Raw genomic sequence first — 21,708 nt, forward strand, 5'->3', positions numbered from 1 at the left:
GTGCTGAGTGAGTAGTAGCACCTGACCGGCAGAGGACCCACCTCCTGCCTGGAATCATCAGCAACTGACAATGGTACGAGTTCTACTCACGTTTAAATGCTGCAAATCGCACCACTGCCATTTGCTGTGGGGTATAACATGTGAGGGACCCTTTCTGTCATCGTCACCTTAGCCACTCTCTGCTGTCTGCCTTTCTTCTCAGGCCCTCGTGTTGTGTTCTCTCCAGCTTTCCCCGTGCCTCAGCCACTCTTTATGTTCCATCTCTGCTCTGTGCTGACCCTCTGAGGACCGGTATGGTGGTGTGGGGAGAGCAATGGCTTTCGAGTTCAGGCTAGGGTTCAAATCCAGCTCTGCCACACACTGGCGTAGGTTCTTGGGAAAGTCTTCCATGACTTTCAAGCTCCTCTTCTGTGATCTCCTGGGGGACAGGGACCAAACCTGTCCACCATGGATCCTTAACATACAATGTGTGGCTGCACACATAGTAGATATTCAATCATAATGTTTGTAATAGCATTTAAATCCTCCAGGCTCTGTTCCAGGTACTTTTATGTATATTAAGTCATTTAATCTTCAGAACAACACTATGATATAGGTGCTATAATTATTCCAATTTCACCAGTAAAGAAACTAAAACTTTTATTTATTGAATGAAATGAATAAATGAATGAATGTTTCCCATGGCAGATACAATAATTGTTTATGTCAAAGAGCCTGACCAAGTACCTATTACTGCACCTCTTCCATACCTTATGTCCACCCCACTTTCCATTTCTCCTAAGAACAGTAGGACAGAACTGTTGAACACCAAATCTCTGCCCCTGGGCCAGGCAGAGCCACATCCCAGCCTCCCAGACAGATGGCACTCACAACTGTCTAGGCATGTACATGACTCCTCTAAAGGAGTGAGGGGCTCTGATCTCAAGATAGAAATTACTCCGAACGCCACCAAAAACACAAGAGCAACAATACAACCAACTCTCCCATGACCACCTTCCTCTGGAGGTGCCTACTATGGTGACCCAAGGACTGTCAGACTCTTGGCAATGTCTAATAACCCAAGGTTCTTGGCACAAGATGGCCAGTAACTGTGCAGAAACGAATAGCCAGCATTGGGCAGCTGCCCTTTAAAGCATGGGGAATCAAACCAGCTTCAAATGGTGTCTGACACACAGTAGGCATTTAGTAACTATTGAATTGGATGGTAAGTTTCTGTGCGCCATTCTACACACATTAACTCCAAATTCCATAACAGTCCTGGGCGTTGAGCATATTATCCCCATTTTACAGATGAGGAAACTGAGACTTCAATGCCCACAGACCTTGCCCAAGTGGAAAGTGGTAGAATCAGAATTTCAACCCAGCTTGCCAAACAGCTGAGTTTGTGTTTTTGAATCATGTTATCTGGAATCAAATAACCGAGGGGCTGTTTTCTTTCTTTCTCCACTAAATGCCTTTTTTTAAGCATCAGCACTAAGTCTGGTTCTTTCTTGCCCCTGTCATTCCCTCTCTGATGCCAAAGTTCATCTGTAGGATCCAGTCCCTCTGGTTTTCTCTGCAGAATAGAAGGTGACCTGGGCCCTGCAGAACACCCAGGGCTGGAGGTCCTTTCAACTCGTTGGCTGAGGGATGAGGATGTTACTTAACTGATGCATCCTTCAGGGGCCCTCTCGAAGCCTGTCTTAGGACTGTTGTCCCTCACTTCTTTCTCCTTTGGTGCAGCCTGCGACTCATACTGGACATCAGTCCACCCTGAATACTGGACTAAGCGCCACGTGTGGGAGTGGCTCCAGTTCTGCTGTGATCAGTACAAGTTGGACACCAATTGCATCTCCTTCTGCCACTTCAACATCAGCGGCCTGCAGCTGTGCAGCATGACGCAGGAGGAGTTTGTCGAGGCAGCAGGCCTCTGCGGCGAGTACCTGTACTTCATCCTCCAGAACATCCGCACACAAGGTCAGTGTTCAGAGGGCCGGGCCTCCAGGGGAGGGACCAGGATTAGGACCAAACAACTTTGAGAAGTCCTTTCCTATCGCGTGACTTGCACAGCAAAATTTTACTAACTGGAGTTCTCGTTAACCCAAACCTTCAATAACTGGAAGCTAGTATGCCAGAATTGTGGATTTTAGGGAAAAGGGAGCAAGTTACAAAAATGCAAATTGAGTGCATTTAAAAAAAGAAAAAGAAAAACTAACAGCACGTTCGTTCAGGGACTGCCCAGGCACCAGGCTGATAATAATACAATATCTTCATAATGATTTGAAACCACACAGGGTGGACAAAAAAAGAGGTTTGTGCTTCATCTCTCATTAAGCAGAAGAGGAATAAAACTAAATAAACTCGCTTCCCATTTCCATAGGAGTCCAACTAATTATCATTTCATCACATTCCTAATGGTCAAGGATCAAGTGGCCAGAAGGTGGCGCCAATAGCATTATTTAACTCTTCAACAGGCCTTTTGCATGCAGAATGTCGATGAATATTTTTTCAATCCAGAAGGGTTCTTTGAGAACATCGAGCTCTAATGTCTCAAAGTCACACATAGATAAAGGAACTGATATCCTGAGACATTAAGTGACTTCCTCAAGGTCACACAGCAAACAGGGCTGATTCACAGAAAGTCAGTACAATGCAAGGGCTTGGAGAGCCGAAAGACCTGTGTTCCAACCCTAGCTCCAATACTCCAAGCTATGGAAACTCTGGCGAGTGGCTTACCCTGTCTGAATCCCCACTGCCTCATCTGTCCAATGGGATAATGACACCTCCATGGGCTTTTCGAGAGGATTCAGGGAAATATTACCTAGAACAGCATATGAAGATGGAAATGCAGTAAATGGCAGCTGTTTCCATCATCATTAATATAACCAAGAGGCATATTATAGGATGTTAAAGGAAACCTATCTCAGCGCAGTTTTAAGAAGGACCTTTTTAAAGGTTGGTACCTTCTTTTGAAAAGGTAATTCAGAAGATACAGGAGATAGGACGATGCTCACCACGGGAGATAACCAAGTAGTCGAATAGCCCCATGCTTGAAGAGGAGGCTATGACGGTGACTCTTGTTTGGACAGAAAAACCATAGAGGACCCTCTTGCTCTGTGATTCTTTGGCCTCCTCTTGATCCTCATCCATCATGAGTGCTTGATGGCAGAAAAGCTAAGAATGGTGGCCCTTGGGCACTACATGGCTTGGGCCCTGGGAGCCAAAACTCCAGTGACAATGACCTGCCAAGAGCTGGGATCTGTGTCCTGTACTTAGAGTGGGCACTCCCTGAAATAGGACAAGTTTGACCAAGTCACAACGGCTCCAGAAGAAGGAGCTTGGAACTCCATTTAGGATCCTCCCAAGGGAACGGGCTTGCACAAAAATCCTAGGGCCACAGAGAGGGGTGTATTTTATTCTGGAAAAAGATGCAGCTTGGCAGTGCCAGCTTGGCCAAATGTCAAGTCAACCTCATTTGTCTCCACACCCTTGTGCAGCACCTGTGCTGGTGTCTCCCACCACAAGCACCTCTCTTCCCTGGCAATGGTGGCATCAAAAAAAAAAAAAAAAAAAACTGTTGGCCAGGCACGGTGGCTCAGGCCTGTAAACCCAATACTTTGGGGAGGCTGAGGCAGGCAGATCATCTAAGGTCAGGAATTCGAGACAAGCCTGGCCAACATGGTGAAAACCCCGTCTCTACTAAAAATACAAAATTAGCCAGGCATGGTGGTGCGTGCCTATAATCCCAGTTACTCAGGAGGCTGAGGCATGAGAATCACTTGAACCCAGGAGGTGGAGGTTGCAGTGAGTTGAGATTGCACCATTGCACTCCAGCCTGGACAAAAAGAGCAAAATTCTGGAAAAAAAAAAAAAAAAAAAAAGAACTGTCCCTGGTTTTATTACCCCAGGGCCCTGTGCAAAACTAATAGGCTAAACCTAAAAAGCCAGCTGCTTTTTAATAGGTCATACATTACCTCTTCTTTTTTAATAGGTCATACATTACCTCTTCTTATTCTAAGGAGTTCCTGCAATCACAATGCCACCTTTAATGGTGGGATTTCAAGCACCCTCTAGGCCAGGAGGGTTCCATGTTGAGCAGTAAAACTATCTACTCCACCAATCTACTCCGTTCTGAAATTCCTCTTTTAATGTTTCTCAAGCAGATATGTGGATTGTAGATTGTGGAGATATATATATTGTGGTCAAAGTTCACACTGTCCCCATTTGCCCAGGAAACATCGTTTCTGCCTGTGATCCTGGAGTAATTGTTATTACCGTAGCACTACCTTTCATTTTCAAAAGTGTCTCCATTTAGATCATAAATTCTACAGTGAACTGGGGGTTATTACCTCCTGTATGCCTTATACTACCCCATAGGTTTGGACTCTGGCAGAACAGGACACAGAATAAGGCAGTTTTATGGAGGAGAGGAGCTGGAAGGGGGCTGTAAGGCCTGGGCACCATCCAGCTCCGTAGGTATTGCAGTAGGATTTAAGGGTCCGGAAACCTGGGGACACTGGTTACTGGGAAGCAAGGTCAGAGGGTGGCCTCCACAGCCTAGGAGAGGAATGACCCCCTTTTCAATCTCCCATCCTGTTCTCAGTCGGCCCTTTGGACAGAGTCAACTGAGGCGCCTGGCTGACCAAAACCAACGACAACACGACACCAGGAATAAACAATCACAACCGTGCCCTGCTCCAGTCTGCTCAGCAAATAGAAATTAGTCCTCATGTTGGACCAAGCTAGGACATAGGTATCCTTCAGCCTACACTGCTATGTGAAAACACAATCTGAAACTCCTCATTGAACCCCAGCCCACCCCATTCTACAGAGGAGCGAACAAAGGCCCTGACATCATCTTCCACATCCTCATTAAACTCAGCATTCACATAGAGCTTTGCACTTCTTGCAACCTCTTATGCCTGTTCTCCTCACTGACCAGCACGTAACAGGCATTCCAATCCCCAAGGGATTAGAGGTCTTGTCAGAGACTATAGACTCTTAGCCAAATGGGAGCTTAGTGGGTATTTTATCTCGTGATGTCAATGAGAAGAACCAACAAGCCCAGAGACTGAGTGACTGGGCATGGCTGCACAGGGGTCAGTAGCCCAGCCCAGCTCAGAGCCCAGCCCTAGACCCCAGACCAGAGCTTACTCCCCAGTGCCTGCTCAGAAAATCTGCAGAGGCTGCTGGGAAGCCTGGTTCTGGGTGCTCCCTCCAAATTACCTTTAAAAATGAGGAAATTATCACCTCTCGGGGATGGCTTCAGGGTGGCACTCTAAGACCAGATGGTCTCCAAGGTTCCCTCTAAGATGTAACCAAACTCAAGAGGGACAGTCACTCCACTTCCCTCCAATACCCGCTCTCCTGGCCTGGCCAGTGGAAACCAGGATTGCATGGTATGGTTTCTGGATTTCTTTTTCTTTCCCAGGTTACTCCTTTTTTAATGATGCTGAAGAAAGCAAGGCCACCATCAAAGACTGTAAGTAACCAAGCGCAAGCCACCCAAGGCTCTCTCAAGGCTGTCATTGGCACATGGGCTTGACCATTCTTTTAGGATCATACTGAAAAGTTGATGAACCAAAACAATCCCAGACCTAGAGAAGGCAGTGGGGAAAAGCGTGGCGGAAAGAGTGTGACAGAAAGAGCATGGGCGTGGGTCTGTAGGACCATAGCTTGGGTCTATGGATTGCTTATCCTCTGAGACTCCATTCCCCTGTCTGTAAAATAGTGTGACCCTTGTGGGTCGTGGTAAGTTTGAGAAAAGATGCACACAAAGAGCTCAGCATGCGCCACCAGTGTAGATGCTCCCAAACCAGTATCCGTTTGTCATAACACTAATAATACTATTAGAAGCCTCGTGGTTCATAATGCTTAAGAAGACTCTGAGCTCACTAAGCAGGTAGAGTTTATAATTATAAGACGATGGAGGATCTCAAATAACCTTGTGGATGCTGCTGATTAACCTTCCCTGTTTCACTTTGGCAGATGAAGAAGGCTCGGGAAAGGGATCTTTGGTGCTTTCATTTTTTAAAGATGATAATGATGACTGCTATTAGTTACTGAGTCCCTGGCCCAGAGGCCAGGAGGAGATGTGGTCCTCCTGGGCAAACCCCATTCCCCCATGGGCTTCAGCTCAGTCATCTGCAGAGAGGGAGCAGAGCACATGGTGATTTCCAAGGCCTCTGAGGGGTACAAGCTGGAGGGGCAGACATAGAGGGACTGTTCTTATGGATTATTATTTTTTCCTCCTTAAAGTCCCAAACAGTCAACTGAGGACTCACGTTACTTGGATCCTAGTTAACAAAAGTTTTTGGAATTTTGTTTTTCGTTTTGTTTTTGGTGCTTTAGCACAGGAATAGCCAGTTCACGGACCACATGCTACGGGCTTAAGCAGGTGCTCCCTGCCCCACAGACCGCAGCTGCCCTCACACGAGCAGCTCTGCATTCTGCCAGGTTTCATCACTTGGGGCCCCCGGGTGTAGCATCTCACCCACCTGTGAACAAAGCTCCCACACTGTTTCCTGGTGCTGGTAGAATCCCTTGTGATCCATCTGCAGCAGCCTGGGGGATGTAAATCCCAACTTTTACCACCCCACCTAACCCAGGCAAAGCCCCTGGAAGAAATGAGCCTGTGAAGCCCAGGAGACATTACTGTGGCCAAAGGCTTGAGCCACAGGCAGGCATTTGCTTTCCTCTCTAAGTAGTAGTGACCTGGACCTGACCAACCCTTTCTCCAGGGGTGAGTGTCTTCACCTTCAAATAGGAATCACTTACCAGTCTGCCTTCCACATGACAAAAGGAAGCTAATACAATAGAAAGAGAAGGTGTGTCCAGTAAGTTCTTTTGAAGTAGATGTTACCTGAATATATAACTAGCCGCAGTTAGATTCAATGTAGTGATGTTTATGATGATGAGGATAAGGATGAAGATGACAGCTAGCATTTATTGAGTGCTTCCTGTGAACCAGGCCCTGTGCTAAAATCTTTATAGACACTGTGTCAGGTAATCTTCCCAATATGAGACAAGTCCTAGTGCTATAGCCTTTTTATAGGGGTAGAAACTGAAGCTTAGAGGTTAAAAGTGACATGTTTAGAAGACAACAGATGACCCAGGTATGTCTAAATCTGAAGCCCTTCATGCCTTTGCTCCCCTTACCCACTTATTTCTCTCCTGTTTCCTTCATTCTTTGAACAAACATTTATTGGACACTTACTATATGCCAGGCCCAGAGCTAGGCACTGCAGCTGTGGTGATGAGCACTATTTGAGTCTTGCTCTCATTGAGGCAAGGTCGGGGTAGAGATATTAAATAACCCAAATGATAAATACATAACTGCTCATCACGATGATATTACAAAGGGAAAGATCAGCATGCTTTGTGTGTAATGGGGAAAAATTGCATTTACACTGGGTCCAGGGACAGCTATTTGGAGGAAGAGATAGTTGAATTAAAGCATGAGAAGAAGTTACCCAGGAAAAGAGAGAGAAGAAAAGGTTCCAAGCAGCGAATGGCCAGTGCAGAGTTCCTGAGGCAGGAACAATCTTGGTGTCTTAGAGAAAGAACCAAAGAAGGCCAGTGAGTCTAGCATTAGCTTGGCCAGTACAGTAGCCACTAGCCACACGGGACCAGTTTAATTACTTAAGTTATATTAAAATTCAGCTCCTCAGTTGCATAGCCAAATTTCAAGTGCTCAGTAGCCACAGGTGGCTGCCATCTTGAACCGCTCAGATTCTACTGAGCAGTTCAATTCTGTGACAGTGGAGGCATAATAACTTGTATAACACTCAGGGCATCAGTAGTCTCAGCAGCATCAGCAGAAGGAGGGGTGGGAGCTGAGGCCGAGAGCAGGATAGGGCCAGATCACTCACCACTTTGTGGGCAGCAGAGTTAGGATTTCATTCTGAGCAAGCTGGGAAGCCACTGAAAGGTCATAAGCATGAAAGTGATCAGATCACATTTACATTTTAAGATCTCTTGGGCTGCTATTGTGTGGGTCAGAAAGCAGTCTGGCCAGGAGGCTGCTGCCTGGAGGAGTGATGATGATGGTGGCCCAGACCCAGCGATGGGGAAGAGGTGGGGAGAAGTTTCTAGAAATAGAAGTGGTGGGGCAAGGGCTCTGGGCTAGCATCTCTGGAGCATGCACTCATGGAGACAAGCCCTCTGCTGATGGTGGGTGCCATGGGCTCTTCCCTGTCTGCTCCATTTGGGAGCCTAGAACTAGACTGAACTCAGGGTTAAGAAGTTTAAGTCCACCTGAGAGCCAGCCCCAGAGGTTTTCCAGCCTCAGTGCCTTGGCCAGGACACCATGGCCTTCCCCCGAGACCCCTGAGGACCATCTCTGGCTCTCCCCCAACCCTGATGATCATGCTTTCCCCAAACAGAAACCCTAATGGATAGTTTGATGGGCACAAGGGGAGGTATGAAGACAACAGTTTGGTAGTTTATACAATGAGCCCATTCCAGAAAGCCCAGGACACGTGGTCATGGTGCCTATGGCTCAGGTGATGTTTCCTGATCTCAGATATTCCCTGACCCAAAAATGAGAGGCTGCCTTTCAGTGCTGACGTCCCATCCAAAGACCAAGACCTGGCCAATAAGGAAAGTGGCATCCTGGGGCTTTCAGCAATGTTCCCACTGGGTCTTCAACAAAAATGAATATAGCTGTCTTGACCATTTATTAAGCACTTACTATGTGCTAAGCATAACACTGTGCCAAGTGTTCTGCTTACATTATCCCATTTAATCCTTGTTCTAGCTCCGTTAAGGAGTGTAATTATCTCCATTTGCATCTGAGGAAACTGGAGGTGTAATAACTTGCAAGTAAGTGCAGGGCTGAGATTCCAACACATTTCCGCAAAGCCTGTGCTTTTTACATTGTGTGCTATGTACACTCACACATGCACGCACACACACACATATGCACATAGGCACACATGTTCCCAGGCCCTTCTATTCACTCTGCTGCCCACTAAGTTGAGATCCAAGGCCCAGAAACTCCTCAAGGTCTGGGCCCAGCTTCACAACAATTCGAACAACAGGACAATTTTCAACTTAGTGCCCACTGAAGGTGCCCAGACACACAAGCTACAAAACTGTCAGAGCTGGCCAAAGTGAAACAACCCATTCCCTTTCTGCTTGGTCTCTTCTATCCACCTGCCCCACTCCCCACCCACCTCCCCTGCAGAAATGCCAGTAGAGGGTATTCTGGGCCCAGGAACCAGGCCTAGAGTCTGGGGTTTGCTGCCAGGCACCTCCCTGCTCCTGAGCCTCAGAGCTTCTCTGCACCAGCCTGGCATGGGGTGTGGGCTCCATGGCTGGACTGCTAGTGTCGTGGGGATACGATAAACTTGTTTTGGAAACCCTGCAACTCAGGCCCCCACCCCAGCTTCTGGAGTGCTTGCAATAAACAATTGAGGATACATCCTTTGGCCACATTTTAAAAGTGTCCAGGCTCAAGGCCAACCAAGCCTCTCCAAATCCCACAGACTGCAGAGAGCCTGAGCCATGTCTCCCCTCATCCCCTACCAGCTGCAGGGACATAGTCAAGATGACAAAAGTTGTGAGCCAGGGAGAGCTGCACCCTGAAACACAACTGGCATTTACAGAGAAATATAGTGGGTTCACAGTGGTGCTACAGATCCACCACCCAGTGCTGGTAGAGGTTGATTTGGGAACCTGCCTCAATATTAACATTGCAGTAATGACTTTGGCCCCCTGCCCCTGCCACCACCAGCCAAGCGAGGCCTTGTCTAGTCAACCAATGAGTACCTTCAAAGCCATCACTGCAGAACTAGGAACAGACAGAACAGGGATATCTCGGCAAGACCCACAGAAGAAATTCCCATCAGCCTCATAAACCCCTCTCATGCTGATCTGTACTGTGTTCCTCCTACCAAGCCAGATACCCTTCATCCAAAATATGGGAGAAATCATCAAAGTCAAAAGGGCAACGTTTTTCCTCCCACTTCTTGCCATTTTGGCATTTCAGTGAAAGCTTGTTGTCTATTCACACTTAATAATTCGCCTTTGTTTATGACTCCATTTGTTTTCTCTTCTCCTAAAAGATTAAATCAAAACAACAGATCAATCTGGGGATAGTAATAGACATATCTCATAAGGGTGGGGAAGGTTGAGTGAGCATCCGACAATAGCAAATGCTCAACAAATCTTAGCTAATAATGGTTCATTAAATGTCTATTGAACACCTGCTGTGAAAGACATGATAAAGTAGTAGTTATGAACGTTAGCTTTGGAATGAGAACTCTCTGGTTCCACCATCTGGAAAAAATTTTTAAGCTCTCTGGACTTCCAATTCCTCCTCAATAAAATGAAAATCATAATAGTATCACACAGGGTTGTTGTAAGGATGAAATGAGATACTCTATGTGAAGCCCTTAACAAGCACTTGGCATTTAGTAAGTGCTTCATAAATATCAGCTGATAGTGGAGGAGAAAAAGAGATTAATCTTTCCGGTAAGGTGGGCCCAGTGTTGTGATACCAAGGAACACACAGGTGCTCTCTATGGGGCTCATAAGGGGTCTAACCCAGAGGGTCAGTTCAGAGAAGGCTTCCTGAAGAGGTCTTGTGAGAGATCCGCTGGGTAGAAGTGGAGAGTGGGGAGTCTGTGCAAAGGTCCTGGGGCAGGAGAAAGCCACACCCCAGTGGAACCATTTGACCCAGGGGAAGGGAAAACGTTGGGAAGCAGAAAGAGATAAGGCTGGAGATCTGGGTGGGGATCAGTCTGTGAAAGGCCTACCTAATGTACAGCCTTCATCCTGGAAGAAATGGGGAACCACTGCAGGATGTTCAGCCGGTAAGGTGACATGACCCAGTGGCACTGAGAGAGGTCACCCTAAGCAGCAGTGTGGGGCACAGGATGTCATTCCTGCCCTTCCTTCATTCAGCAGTGACAGTGTACATACTAGATGATGCAGCAGGGATAGTTGTACAGTATAATGTAGTATAGTATAGTATAGTTAGTATAGTATAGTGTAGCACAGGTACAGTATAGTTAGTATACTACAGTGTAGTGAAGTATAGTTAGTGCAGTATAGTTAGTATAGTATAGTATAGTAGAGTATATTATAGTTAGTACAGTCTAGTTCGTATAGTACAGTATGTACAGTAGAATATAATATATGGTGCAGTATAGTCAGTATAGTATAGTACAATATAGTATAGTTATTACAGTACAGTGTGGTATGATTAGTATAGTATGCTACAGTATAATACAATATGGTATAGTTGGTACAGTGCAGTATAGTTAGTATAATACAGTATGGTATAGTATAGCACAGTACAGTAGAGTTAGTATAATACAGTATGGTATAGTATAGCACAGTACAGTAGAGTTAGTAGAGTATACTACAGTATAATACAAGATAGTATAGTTAGCACAGTACAGTACAGTTAATATAGTATAGTTCAGTATAGTGTGGTACAGTAAATATAGTATACTATAGTGTAATACAGTATAGTATAGTTGGTACAGTACAGTATAGTATAGTATAGTACACTGTAGTATAGTGTTAGTACAGTACAGTAATAGAATAGTATAGTGCAGTACAGAACAGTGCAGTATGATATAGTATAGTATAGTTGTCATGGTATACTACAGTACAGTCAGTATAGTTAGTATGGTATAGTACAGTATAATGTAGTTAGTGTAGTATAGTATAGTACAGTATCACATAGTTAATATAGCATGGTACAGTACAGTATAGTTAGTATAGTATGGTAGAGTATAGGTAGTACAGCATAGTATGTACAGCACAGGATAGGATAGTATAGTACAGTATGGTGTGGTATAGTCAGTATAGTTAGTATAGTACAGTATGGTGTGGTATGTAATACAGTATGTTAGTATAGTACAGTATGGTGTGGTGTAGTACAGTATAGTTAGTATAGTACAGTATGGTGTGGTGTAGTACAGTATAATAGTACACTATGGTGTGGTGTAGTACAGTATAGTTAGTATAGTACAGTATGGTGTGGTGTAGTACAGTATAGTTAGTGTAGTACAGTATGGTGTGGTGTAGTACAGTATAGTTAGTGTAGTACAGTATGGTGTGGTGTAGTACAGTATAGTTGGCGTAGTACAGTATGGTGTGGTGTAGTACAGTATAGTTGGCGTAGTACAGTATGGTGTGGTGTAGTACAGTATAGTTGGTGTAGTACAGTATGGTGTGGTGTAGTACAGTATAGTTAGTGTAGTACAGTATGGTGTGGTGTAGTACAGTATAGTTAGTGTAGTACAGTATGGTGTGGTGTAGTACAGTATAGTTAGTGTAGTACAGTATGGTGTGGTGTAGTACAGTATAGTTAGTGTAGTACAGTATGGTGTGGTGTAGTACAGTATAGTTAGTGTAGTACAGTATGGTGTGGTGTAGTACAGTATAGTTAGTGTAGTACAGTATGGTGTGGTGTAGTACAGTATAGTTAGTGTAGTACAGTATGGTGTGGTGTAGTACAGTATAGTTAGTGTAGTACAGTATGGTGTGGTGTAGTACAGTATAGTTAGTGTAGTATAGTATAGTTGTCATGGTATACTACAGTACAGTCAGTATAGTTAGTATGTTATAGTACAGTATAATGTAGTTAGTGTAGTATAGTATAGTACAGTATCACATAGTTAATATAGCATGGTACAGTACAGTATAGTTAGTATAGTATGGTAGAGTATAGGTAGTACAGCATAGTATGTACAGCACAGGATAGGATAGTATAGTACAGTATGGTGTGGTATAGTCAGTATAGTTAGTATAGTACAGTATGGTGTGGTATGTAATACAGTATGTTAGTATAGTACAGTATGGTGTGGTGTAGTACAGTATAGTTAGTATAGTACAGTATGGTGTGGTGTAGTACAGTATAATAGTACACTATGGTGTGGTGTAGTACAGTATAGTTAGTATAGTACAGTATGGTGTGGTGTAGTACAGTATAGTTAGTGTAGTACAGTATGGTGTGGTGTAGTACAGTATAGTTAGTATAGTACAGTATGGTGTGGTGTAGTACAGTATAATAGTACACTATGGTGTGGTGTAGTACAGTATAGTTAGTATAGTACAGTATGGTGTGGTGTAGTACAGTATAGTTAGTGTAGTACAGTATGGTGTGGTGTAGTACAGTATAGTTAGTGTAGTACAGTATGGTGTGGTGTAGTACAGTATAGTTAGTGTAGTACAGTATGGTGTGGTGTAGTACAGTATAGTTAGTGTAGTACAGTATGGTGTGGTGTAGTACAGTATAGTTAGTGTAGTACAGTATGGTGTGGTGTAGTACAGTATAGTTAGTGTAGTACAGTATGGTGTGGTGTAGTACAGTATAGTTAGTGTAGTACAGTATGGTGTGGTGTAGTACAGTATAGTTAGTGTAGTACAGTATGGTGTGGTGTAGTACAGTATAGTTGGCGTAGTACAGTATGGTGTGGTGTAGTACAGTATAGTTAGCGTAGTACAGTATGGTGTGGTGTAGTACAGTATAGTTGGCGTAGTACAGTATGGTGTGGTGTAGTACAGTATAGTTAGTGTAGTACAGTATGGTGTGGTGTAGTACAGTATAGTTGGTGTAGTACAGTATGGTGTGGTGTAGTACAGTATAGTTAGTGTAGTACAGTATGGTGTGGTGTAGTACAGTATAGTTAGTATAGTACAGTATGGTGTGGTATAGAACAGTATAGTTAGTGTAGTGTGGTGCAGTACAGTTACTACAGCGTAGCACAGTGGCTGCTCGATGATACTGAGCACCTACTATATGCCCAGCAGTGTGCTAGGTGCTGCAGGGTTATGTCGGGAAACACAAATCCCTGCCCCCTCGTGTGCACAGACAGACAGTGAACTTCATGAATAGATACATCATAGAATATGCTTGAATATTCTATGTAAAATGTGGAGCAGTGGGGAGGATGTGCAGACCCAACCTGAGTGGTCAGAGGAGGCCTCTGGAAGGTGATTTGGAAGCAGGATCGAGATGAGGGAGTGCACCACAAGTATCCAAGGGAACAACGTGCTGGACAAGCGGAAGAGCAACTGCGAAGCCCCTGATGTGGAATGTGCCTGCACGTTTCCGGAGAGCCTGAAGCCAGGGTGGCCAGGGCAAAGCAAGCAGGGGGCTAAGAGAAGCAGTGGAGACTCAGTGTGAGCTGGAGGGGCAGATCTGGTGCCACCATTTTAAAAACTCATATACTACTCTGGGACAATGCTTGTCCAGGTGTCTCAGGTTGTGACTCACAGCCTGAGTTATCATTTAAATCAGCACGGAGTTAATGTCTTGCTTTCTACCCTTCATAAGCTCTAGTCTCTTTGCTTCTACTTGTGTCTCTTCCAGTCTGTTCTCCACACAGGAGCAAGAGAGATCTTCTTAAATTGAGGATCTTTGCTCTACACTTTGATATAAAGTCCCAAGTCCTTACCATGGCCTCCTAGGAAGGCCCCGCACGGGCCTCGATCAAAACCGATTTATTTATTCTCATCAGGGTGGGTGAGATTGAATACAAGTGCTCCTCAAAGGCACATCTTAAAGCATCTTGACACCTGCCACCTAGTAATCACCCCCAAAGTGCCTAATGTGGTGTCTTCTACTACAAAGGCATTCAGTTAGTATTTACCCATTTGGGTATGACTTAAGGTCTGAATGTGGCCTCTATATCCCTTTCCACTGCTATAAATTAATTCTATTTCAGATGCTGATTCCAACTGCTTGAAAACAAGTGGCATCAAAAGTCAAGACAGTCACAGTCATAGTAGAACAAGTAAGTGCAGGATGCCGGTTTTCATTTCTAATTTCTTAAAACCATTCCTAAGACAAAGTGATCTATCTACCTTAATAAGCTTTGAAACTAAACGTTTGAGTTGGACCAGTTACTCCCCAAGGCAGGCAGTAAAGAAATCAATGATTGCTTTTATATGTATTATCAAAGTCAGATTGATTTCTTCTCATAAGAGTCGGTGAGATTGAGCAAATGCTAAACAAATCATAGCTAATAATTATCCATTAAATGTCTATTGAACACCTACTATGACAGACATGATCATAGTTGTGAACATTAGCTTTGGAATGAAAACTCCCTGGGTTCAAATTCTGGCTCCACCATCTGGAGCCGGATCCAATCCTGGGTCCACTGTGGCTTCTTCTCAGAGGAGGATAACAAAGAAAACACTGGGAACTGGCAATCCTATTAGCTTCCCCAGCACTAAGAGATTGGCCCAGAGCAGTGTCAAGCTTGCAGTTTCACAAATGTGTGTGTTAGAAAACAATTGCTATATGCTAGGCATAATTCTAACCACTTGGTATGTATTAAATCATTAAATCCTCTAACCTATCCTAGGAGACAGCTACTCTTATTATCCCATTTTATAGATAAAGTAACCCTAAGAGTTTATGGTTATAAAGGTAGGAAGAGGTGAATTCAGGACCCAGACTCAGACAATGGGACTCCAGAGCTGGTCTTAACCACCATATCATAGAATAAGAGAAATACCAGCCTTTCATGAAAAACGAAATTGCAGGATCAGTCCACCCAGACAGTTGTGACTATGGAATCAGTACAACCATGCTGCCTGTCAGAAAGAAGAATGAAAAGATCATTTGACTGTCATTTCATTCATTCCATAAAAGTTAAACTGTAGTTCCATAGAACATCTGTGAGTCACAGTGTTGCCAGTCAATGTAAATTCGGTGTCTCTGAATGTGTGTTTCACAATTGTTTCGATGGGAGACACAGACATGTCACAGCTCAGTAAGTTTCCAGGTAGAGCAATCAGTCATAACAATGGGAAATATTCCACAAAGCAGCAATTCTCATGAGCTAGTGAGAAATTGTACACCTCTTCTCTTAAAATTAAAAAAACAAGTGGGGCACAGTGGCTCACGCCTGTAATCCCAGCACTTTGGGAGGCTGAGGCAGGTACATCACCTGAGGTCAGAAGTTCGAGGCCAGCCTGGTCAACATGGAGAAACCCCATCTCTACTAAAAATACAAAAAATTAGCCAGGCATGATGGTAGGCACCTGTAGTCCCAGCAACTTGGGAGGCTGAGGCAGGAGAATCGCTTGAACCTGGGAGGCAGAGGTTGCAGTGAGCCGAGATTGCGCCATTGTTCTCCAGCCTGGGCGACAGAGCAAGACTCTGTCTCCAAAAAAAAAATTTAAAAAAAATTGTAAATAGCTAATGTTTTCCCCTTTTCAAAAGGCCTCCAAAGTTCTCATCTATGGGAATTTGTACGAGACCTGCTTCTATCTCCTGAAGAAAACTGTGGCATTCTGGAATGGGAAGACAGGGAACAAGGAATTTTTCGGGTGGTTAAATCAGAAGCCCTGGCAAAGATGTGGGGACAAAGGAAGAAAAATGACAGAATGACGTATGAAAAGTTGAGCAGAGCCCTGAGGTAAGTTAATAGCATAAAATACCATGAACCTTCAAGAAGAGTTATATAAAATGGCTGGCTGTAGAAAATTACACTGTTTTCGCAGGGTTTTTACTTGATAATGGAAAGGTCATGAGACAAAACTTTGGTTCTTAGTTACAGGTAGGATTATGGTTTGTAAGTTGACACGCTGTCCTTAGCATTCTTGGCAGTATTCCCCAGGGATCACTCTGAATCCAGGCCATCTCACACACCCACACACACAAAGAAAAACACATTTTGAACTGAGAATGGTGAGGTTCAGTCTTCAAGATGTCTGGGAAATGTTTAAGTGTAAGTTGATAACAGGGCCTGAAAATACCAGGGTAACCAAAGACCAGCCTTGTCACCTGAGAGGAATGAGGAGACAGTGTTTGTGTTCTGTTGTTTTCCTAGGGTGCAAGCTCTCCCAGAATTTCTCTTCTGCTTGCTTTTTCAGATACTACTATAAAACAGGAATTCTGGAGCGGGTTGACCGAAGGTTAGTGTACAAATTTGGAAAAAATGCACACGGGTGGCAGGAAGACAAGCTATGATCTGCTCCAGGCATCAAGCTCATTTTATGGATTTCTGTCTTTTAAAACAATCAGATTGCAATAGACGTTGGAAAGACTTCATTTTCTTCTCTTTTTTTTTTTTAACCTGCAAACATGCTGATAAAATTTCTCCACATCTCAGCTTACATTTGGATTCAGAGTTGTTGTCTACGAGGGGTGACAGCAGCAACTCTTAAGAAATCCTTTTTTCTCTGCAAGGGGATGAGGGGATGGTCTTTTGTGGTGTCTTGATCAAACATTATTTTCCTAGAGTTGTGGAACGACAATAGCCCATGCCATTGGTGCTGATCAGAGAAAAACTATTCAATTCTACTATTAGAGACACATCCAATACTCCCATCCCAAAGGTTCAAAAGTTTTGAAATAACTGTGGCAGCTCACCAAAGGTGGGGGAAAGCACGACTAGTTTGCAGGTTATGGTAGGAGAGGGTGAGATATAAGACATACATACTTTAGATTTTAAATTATTAAAGTCAAAAATCCATAGAAAAGTATCCTTTTTTTTTTTTTTTTTTTTTTTTGAGATGGGTTCTCGCTATGTTGCCCAGGGCTGGTCTTGAAATCCTATGCTCAAGCGATCCTCCCACCTCGGCTTCCCAAAGTACTGTGATTACAAGTGTAAGCCATGGCACCTGGGCAGAAAAGTATCTTAATTAATGAAAGAGCTAAGCCATCAAGCTGGTACATAATTGGATTTAACATAGGTTTATATAAAGCTTCTAAACCAGAGCATCTTTTTGACCACTCAGTAAAACTTCCACAGACATCTTTCTGGACTTAAACACTTAACATTAACCACATTATTAATTGTTGCTGAGTTTATTCCCCCTTCTAACTGATGGCTGGCATCTGATATGCAGAGTTAGTCAACAGACACTGGCATCAATTACAGAATCACTGCTGTTTCTATGATTCAAGCTGTCAACACAATAAAATCGAAATTCATTGATTCCATCTCTGGTCCAGATGTTAAACATTTATAAAACTGGAATGTCCTAACAACTCTGTAACGGCAAATTAAATTGTGTGTCTTTTTTGTTTTGTCTTTCTACCTGATGTGTATTCACGCGCTAAAACACGTATTTCCTTGACAAAAATAGTGACAGTGAATTTACACCAATAAATGTTCATGGGTTAAAGTCTGCACTGACATTTTCTCATCAATCACTGGCATGTTAAGTTATTAGTGACTGACAGCTAGGTGGACTACCCCTAGGACTTCGGTTTCACCAGAGCAGGAATCAAGTGGTGAGGCACTGAACCACTGTACAGGCTGAAGACCGCCGTACTTAGAGTTGAACTTCAAAGTAACTTGTTTTAAAAATGTGAATTACTGTAAAATAATCTATTTTTGGATTCATGTGTTTTCCAGGTGGATATAGTTTGTAAACAATGTGAATAAAGTATTTAACATGTTCAACTGTCTGTGTATCGTTCAATTCAGCATGATAGCCTCAGCAAAACACTGACAACCTGTAAAACCTTTGGTGATTCTTCCATTTCCTAGCAGTTGTGGTTGGAGATTTATCTTTTATTTTTGGAGATGGGTTCTTGCTTGTTGCCCAAGCTGGCCTCTAACTCCTGGGCTCAAGTGATCCTCCCGTCTCAACCTCCCAAGTACCTGGATTACTAAGAACCTTTGCTAAATCCACACCACACCTGGCAGGCTGGAGATTTTTAAAGAGCCCAAAAAGGTGCAAGAAATATATGGAGTAATCTTACCCTCCACCTTTAATATCATAAGACAGAGGTTCCCATCACAAAATGGAGTTCATTGACACACATAGCCTACAGATGTATTTTTGTTTGGTGCACACAGTATTGTCTGTTTTCTTGAGGTTTTCTTTTATTTCCTACTGTTACTTCATTGCCTAATTTAGAAATCAAAAGATTCACCTAAAAGTCCAGATTTCTAGCTTCTCTTTTAAAATCATATCTGGCAACACTAGTTTCTCAGTCTCTTGTGGTGTTAATTCCTGGAGCTAAATTGAAGTTGCACCTTTGGACAGAGGATTTGGTCACTTCCTACTGCCTTCTGGACATGCAGGTTGTCAACTGCCCTTCAACTTTGTTCTTGCACTATTGATGGTTGTTGTTAAAACATCCAGAATGCCTTTACATTTTGAATATGGGACCCATGACCTGGCCACCTGAAGAGGTAAGTACCATGTTAATGGACCACAGTCAGGATGAAAGGAAAGACTGTCCAGGAGAAGAGAAATTAGCTAACAGGAGGGAAATGGGGAGTTTTCAGTCAAGAGCTTGGCAGTGACAATAAAGCAGAGCCAAGCATCTCAGGGGCATGGCAGGGACTGGGGTGGAACAAACAGGCAGTAGTACAATCTTGGCTCACTGCAACCTCTGCCTCCCGGGTTCAAGTGATTCTCCTGCCTCAGCCTCCCAACTACCTGAGACTACCAGGCACACATCACCATGCCTGGCTAATTTTTTGTATTTTTTAGTACAGACAGGGTTTCACCATGTTGGCCAGGCTGATCTCAAACTCCTGACCTCAGGTGATTCTCATGCCCAGGCCTCCCAAAATGCTGGGATTACAGGCGTGAGCCACCACAGCCAGCCCCTTCTTGATCTGTAACTTATGACATTGCAAAGATCCTTTTTCCAAATGAGTCACACTCACAGGTTCCAGGGATTAGAATATGGATATATCTTCTTGGGGATCACTGTCCAATTCACCACACTCTTTAAGAGTTTTACTTAAACATATAGCTCCATAATACAATTCATTGAAGGACAGAAAATACAAGGGACTGTTTAAAATGCTACACTTGGCCCAGCACCGTGGCCCACACCTGTAATCCCAGAACTTTGGGAGGCAAAGACAGGCAGATTGCTTGAGCTTAAGAGTTCGAGAGTAGCCTGGCCAACATGATGAAACCCCATCCCTACAAAATTACAAAAATTGGCTGGGCGTGGGGGTGTGCACCTATAGTCCCAGCTACTAGGGAGGCTGAAGTGGGAGGATCACTTGAGCCCAGGAGGTTGAGGCTGCAGTAAGCTGTGATGGTGCCACTGCACTCAAGTCTGAGTGACAGAGTGAGACACTGTCTCAAAAAAATAAATAAAATATTACACTTTGAGCAAACAATACCAAAGCAAAACAACAAAAAATTAAAGCAATAGATAATGCAAAATTCACTTATCAAATAGTCAAATGAGGGAATAAGTACTTGCTTTGTTAAAAGGATCTGCAATAGAACTTTCCATAGCAAACTTGCCATATATTAATATGTGATTGTTTACATTTTTCAGAGGTTCAGAATTACACAGAGCTGGCCACGTGCAGTGGCTCACATCTGTCAATCCCAGTACTTTGAAAGGCCAAGGTGGGCAGATCACTTGAGGTCAGGAATTCGAGGCCAGCCTGGCCAACATGGTGAAACTCTGTCTCTACTAAAAATACAAAAATTAGCTGGACATGGTGGGGTGCATCTGTAATCCCAGCTACTCGGGGGCTGAGACACAAGAATCACTTGAACTCGATTCAAGCTATTACAGAGGTGGAGGTTGCAGTGAGCCCAAGATCATGCCACTACACCCCAGCTTGGGCAGGAGAGTGAGAATCTACCTAAAAAAAAAAAAAAAAAAAAGAATTATACAGAACTCAGAACTTTTTAAGTTGACTTCCACTAACCCTTCACATCTTTAAAACACTGATTAAAACAAAAAAAAAATGTTAAGGCCTTCAATTTGGCTTACCAGAGAATTTAAAGTGGAATTTGGCCCTTTGCCCTTTGGTAATGCCATGAACTAAAAGGCAAAGAAATGGCCCAAGTAGCTTGCTTGTGGCTTTTCTCCCAGAAAAATGAGTGCTAAGCAGTTCTTAAAACACTTCCGTAGTACAAATCACAAATCAGAGTGATGCCCTTTATCCAGGAAAGACAACATTAATGTGGTTGGTCTTGTTTTGGTTTTTCGTGATTGAGTCTCACTCTGTTGCCCAGGCTGGTGTGCAGTGGCACAATCTTGGCTCACTGCAACCTCTGCCTCCTGGGTTCAAGCAATTCTCCTGCCTCAGTCTCCTGAGCAGGTGGGACTACAGGTGTGTACCACCACACCTAGCTAATTTTTTGTGTTTTTAGTAAAGATGGAGTTTCACCATGTTGGTCAGGCTGGTCTCAAACTCCTGACCTCAAATGATCTCCCCTCCTGAGCCTCCCAAAGTGCTGGGCTTACAGGCATGAACCACCGTGCCTGGCCGAATTAATGTGTTTTTAAACCAAAATTCTGACATTTATTTGAAACAAACTAGGCGATCCTTCACAGTGCTTCTAAAAGCCCAGACCAAGTCCTCCTTTTAGAAGAGCAAGTCTCACGAGCAGCATGAGGTCAGAGATGACCAGGTCCGTGCACATTTGTGTCTTTCCACAATGTCTGACTTTCATTGAAGTAATCTCAATCACAAAAGCCATGAGCTGCACGGAGTTCCCAAGGAGGCAGTTTGCCTCAGTGCTTCCCATTTGCTCGGTAGTCAGAGCTGCAGGCACACAGGCTCAAGCCACTCCACAAGTCAGTGAATACGGCAGACCATACATAATAGTATACTTAAAATATAAATGTTATAAACATTCCACAACAAAGTAACATTGAACATCAAAAGAAGAAGGATAGGAAGAAAGGGTTAATGAATCAGTTCACGGAGAGCGACTATATAAATGTTATAAACATTCCACAACAAAGTAACATTGAACATCAAAAGAAGAAGGATAGGAAGAAAGGGTTAATGAATCAGTTCACGGAGA

At 43.7% G+C, this 21,708-nt stretch overlaps 1 protein-coding gene across 3 annotated transcripts in view; it reads left to right on the forward strand.

The window, feature by feature from the left end:
* ELF5 (E74 like ETS transcription factor 5) overlaps positions 1–21,411 on the forward strand; it is a 38,364-nt gene extending 16,953 nt beyond the window's left edge. Inside the window, exons 3-7 of one of the 3 annotated variants that reach the window (XM_055281956.2) lie at positions 1,723–1,956; positions 5,411–5,461; positions 14,667–14,735; positions 16,175–16,370; positions 16,828–21,411. In XM_055281956.2, coding sequence (XP_055137931.1) covers positions 1,723–1,956; positions 5,411–5,461; positions 14,667–14,735; positions 16,175–16,370; positions 16,828–16,924 — 647 coding nt within the window. In that variant the 3' untranslated portion in view covers positions 16,925–21,411. The remainder of the gene's footprint in view (positions 1–1,722; positions 1,957–5,410; positions 5,462–14,666; positions 14,736–16,174; positions 16,371–16,827) is intronic. The other 2 variants (XM_055281959.2, XM_055281960.2) reach the window with 2 other exon arrangements.
* Positions 21,412–21,708: the final 297 nt, after the last annotated feature.

The sequence above is a fragment of the Symphalangus syndactylus genome, chromosome 6 (assembly GCF_028878055.3).
Source record: "Symphalangus syndactylus isolate Jambi chromosome 6, NHGRI_mSymSyn1-v2.1_pri, whole genome shotgun sequence".
NCBI lineage: Eukaryota > Metazoa > Chordata > Mammalia > Primates > Hylobatidae > Symphalangus > Symphalangus syndactylus.